At 51.2% G+C, this 2,361-nt stretch overlaps 1 protein-coding gene across 1 annotated transcript in view; it reads right to left on the bottom strand.

Moving 5' to 3' along the window:
* Positions 1–236: 236 nt before the first annotated feature.
* Positions 237–2,361, bottom strand: part of LOC125952501 (protein sidekick-2-like) — a 16,960-nt gene continuing 14,835 nt past the window's right edge. Inside the window, exons 9-13 of the mRNA XM_049681999.1 lie at positions 2,131–2,361; positions 1,918–2,034; positions 1,688–1,833; positions 1,268–1,602; positions 237–1,141 (exon numbers count right to left, since the gene is read on the bottom strand). The exon at positions 2,131–2,361 is cut by the window's right edge and continues 47 nt beyond it. Coding sequence (XP_049537956.1) covers positions 1,308–1,602; positions 1,688–1,833; positions 1,918–2,034; positions 2,131–2,361 — 789 coding nt within the window. The 3' untranslated portion in view covers positions 237–1,141; positions 1,268–1,307. The remainder of the gene's footprint in view (positions 1,142–1,267; positions 1,603–1,687; positions 1,834–1,917; positions 2,035–2,130) is intronic.

Below are 2,361 nucleotides of genomic sequence, written 5' to 3'. Positions count from 1 at the left end.
TTAATGAGGCCCGGAGCAATCACAACAAAGCATCGGTTATCATCGGTTCGATTCCGGTTCGATTGAAATCATGCAGCACTGCTTCTGCGTAACTCACCTGAATTTGCTGTTGGTGCAAACATTTTACATTTTCGGATGCACGTGCGCCACCGCGGAAAATTAAATTTCGGAAAAAACAAACAAACAACAAAACGATGTTCAAAGTAATGTTCAAAACACTTCGCAGGTTGCTAGTTTTTAAAATTCCAATTTATTAGCACTAACTCACCGGCCGGCGGCCTGGCACCGGCCACCAAACCGTTGGCATTACCGTCTTGCATTAGTTTTGGGTATTTACACATTACACATCCATGTACAGTTACACACAATGTTTCATTCATCCTTGGAACACGCAGCCACACATTCACACACGTACACACACGTACACGTACTACAGCCATGAAAGAACATTCCGCTGTCCATCAGCCGATCAGCCCATCTTTTCGAAGGGCTTTTAGATTTTAGACGTCACCAAGCGCTCTGCCGCTGTCTGCTCCAAAAAGGGGATCGGGCTGCCCCGACACACCTACTACCGTCTCCAAAGCGCGTTTGGCAGGATGAACTTTTGCATCCAAAAATAACCATTCAAACCAGCCTCGGTAGCCATGTTGATGCTGTTGCGACGCGCGTAAACCAAGCAACATTCCGTTTTGGGGGCCCTTGTCGCCTACTTCGATACCCTAGCAGCAGCATCATCGCTGTATGATCAAAATAGCGATCAATATACTAAACAACTCGTTGAAACGAAAACAAAAGAAAAATATCCCGATTCAGCGCGACATCATCGTTGTGCCGTCATTGGGTCAAAGCAAACGGTCACTAGCACGCACAAATGCCAGTTTGCAGTCATGCGGTAGGCTAGACAAAAAAGGAAACAAAACGGACTAACTTCAAATTCGCTATTGCCCTTCGCAACCCCTGAACTCGCCCAATTAGCACCCCAAGCTAAGTCGCTGTTACTTCGATGATTTACTAGTTTTTGCTTGCCCTAAGTTGCTTAACACGACACTCTTAACACTAGTCAGGTACGTTCGGTTTCCCGACAGTTCGCACCGACCGCCAGCACGCGGACGCGGACGACGCTGAACTGTCAGTTGATTTACTGCGGAAAGACGAGAACGAGAGATCGGAAAGGGAAGGAAGGAATGATTGGAGACTGCGTGTGAGTCGCGCTTTTGGTCGCATCGCACTATACTACTAGTAGTAGTAGTAGAATAAGGTGCCTTACCATTAATCAGTCATCTGCAGCACTGCGTAGCACCCTCGGTCTAGCGATGGTACCGATCGATCATCGGTTGTTGCTGCTGTTGCTGGTGGTGCTGATGGTGGTGGTGGTTGTGGGGGTGGTGATGGTTCTGCTGCTGCTGGTGCTGCTGTTGCTGCTGTTGCTGTTGCTGCTGCTGCCCGTTGATGTATTCGTCGGAGGGGATCGACGTCTGCACGATACCGTTGGAATCACAGGACGTTTTCCATCCGTTCGATTGGATGGGTTGGGGCGGTTTATGGTCGTTCCGTTCCGACGCCCGCGGATCACCGGCCTCGTAGGACGTGTGGAAGCACTTCCTGTGGGTGTGTGTGTGGTGAATGTAGTCGTAGCACCGGATACATAAATCAACGCCGTGCCGTACGCACTGTCTGTGAACCTTACCTCCACAGCACTACCGCCAGGATAATGAGCAACAGTCCGAAGCAACCGACGACGATGCCGGCTAGAATGACGAGCTCCTGATCGACGTACGGGTTGTGTCGTAACGGGGGTGGCTGGAACTGCTCACAGTTTGCCCGTAAAGTAATCTGCGGATATGAACGAACGAACGATTGCGCAACTTTCAAAACAACCGGAAACCACCGTGACGTGGGGTGTACTCCACGTCTTACCTTGATGGGCTCACTGTAGGTGCCGAGGACGACCTTCTTCGGGTTCACTATACTGACGGTGGCACCCCGGACCTTCACCTCGTACGCACTGTTCGTCGTAAGGTTCGGGATAATCATCTGAGTAGAAAAGGGATAAAAGACGGCACGTCGGTAATGCTACCACCAAGACCTGTCCACCTGCCGCTGCTGCTACTGCTACTGCTGCTCACTTACCGACGTCTCCACGATGGACGCGTTGGCCGATATGCGGATCTCGTGCGATTCCTCGTAGTCGAGGTTGCGGTAGTTGACGATGTAGAAGTCGATTGACGAGTGGTAAACGCGCGGTATCCGCCAGCTAAAGAACAGCGTATCGAGCGAGTGGCACGTCAAGTTCACCACCTTCGGTGGGCTCGGCCCACCGACGTCGGTACGCAGCGAAACCTCCGACGGTTCACCGTCGTA

This window comes from Anopheles darlingi, chromosome 2, assembly GCF_943734745.1.
Source record: "Anopheles darlingi chromosome 2, idAnoDarlMG_H_01, whole genome shotgun sequence".
Taxonomy (NCBI): domain Eukaryota; kingdom Metazoa; phylum Arthropoda; class Insecta; order Diptera; family Culicidae; genus Anopheles; species Anopheles darlingi.
Note: the sequence above shows the minus strand (reverse complement) of the source record. Positions and strands in the feature narration are given on the sequence as shown.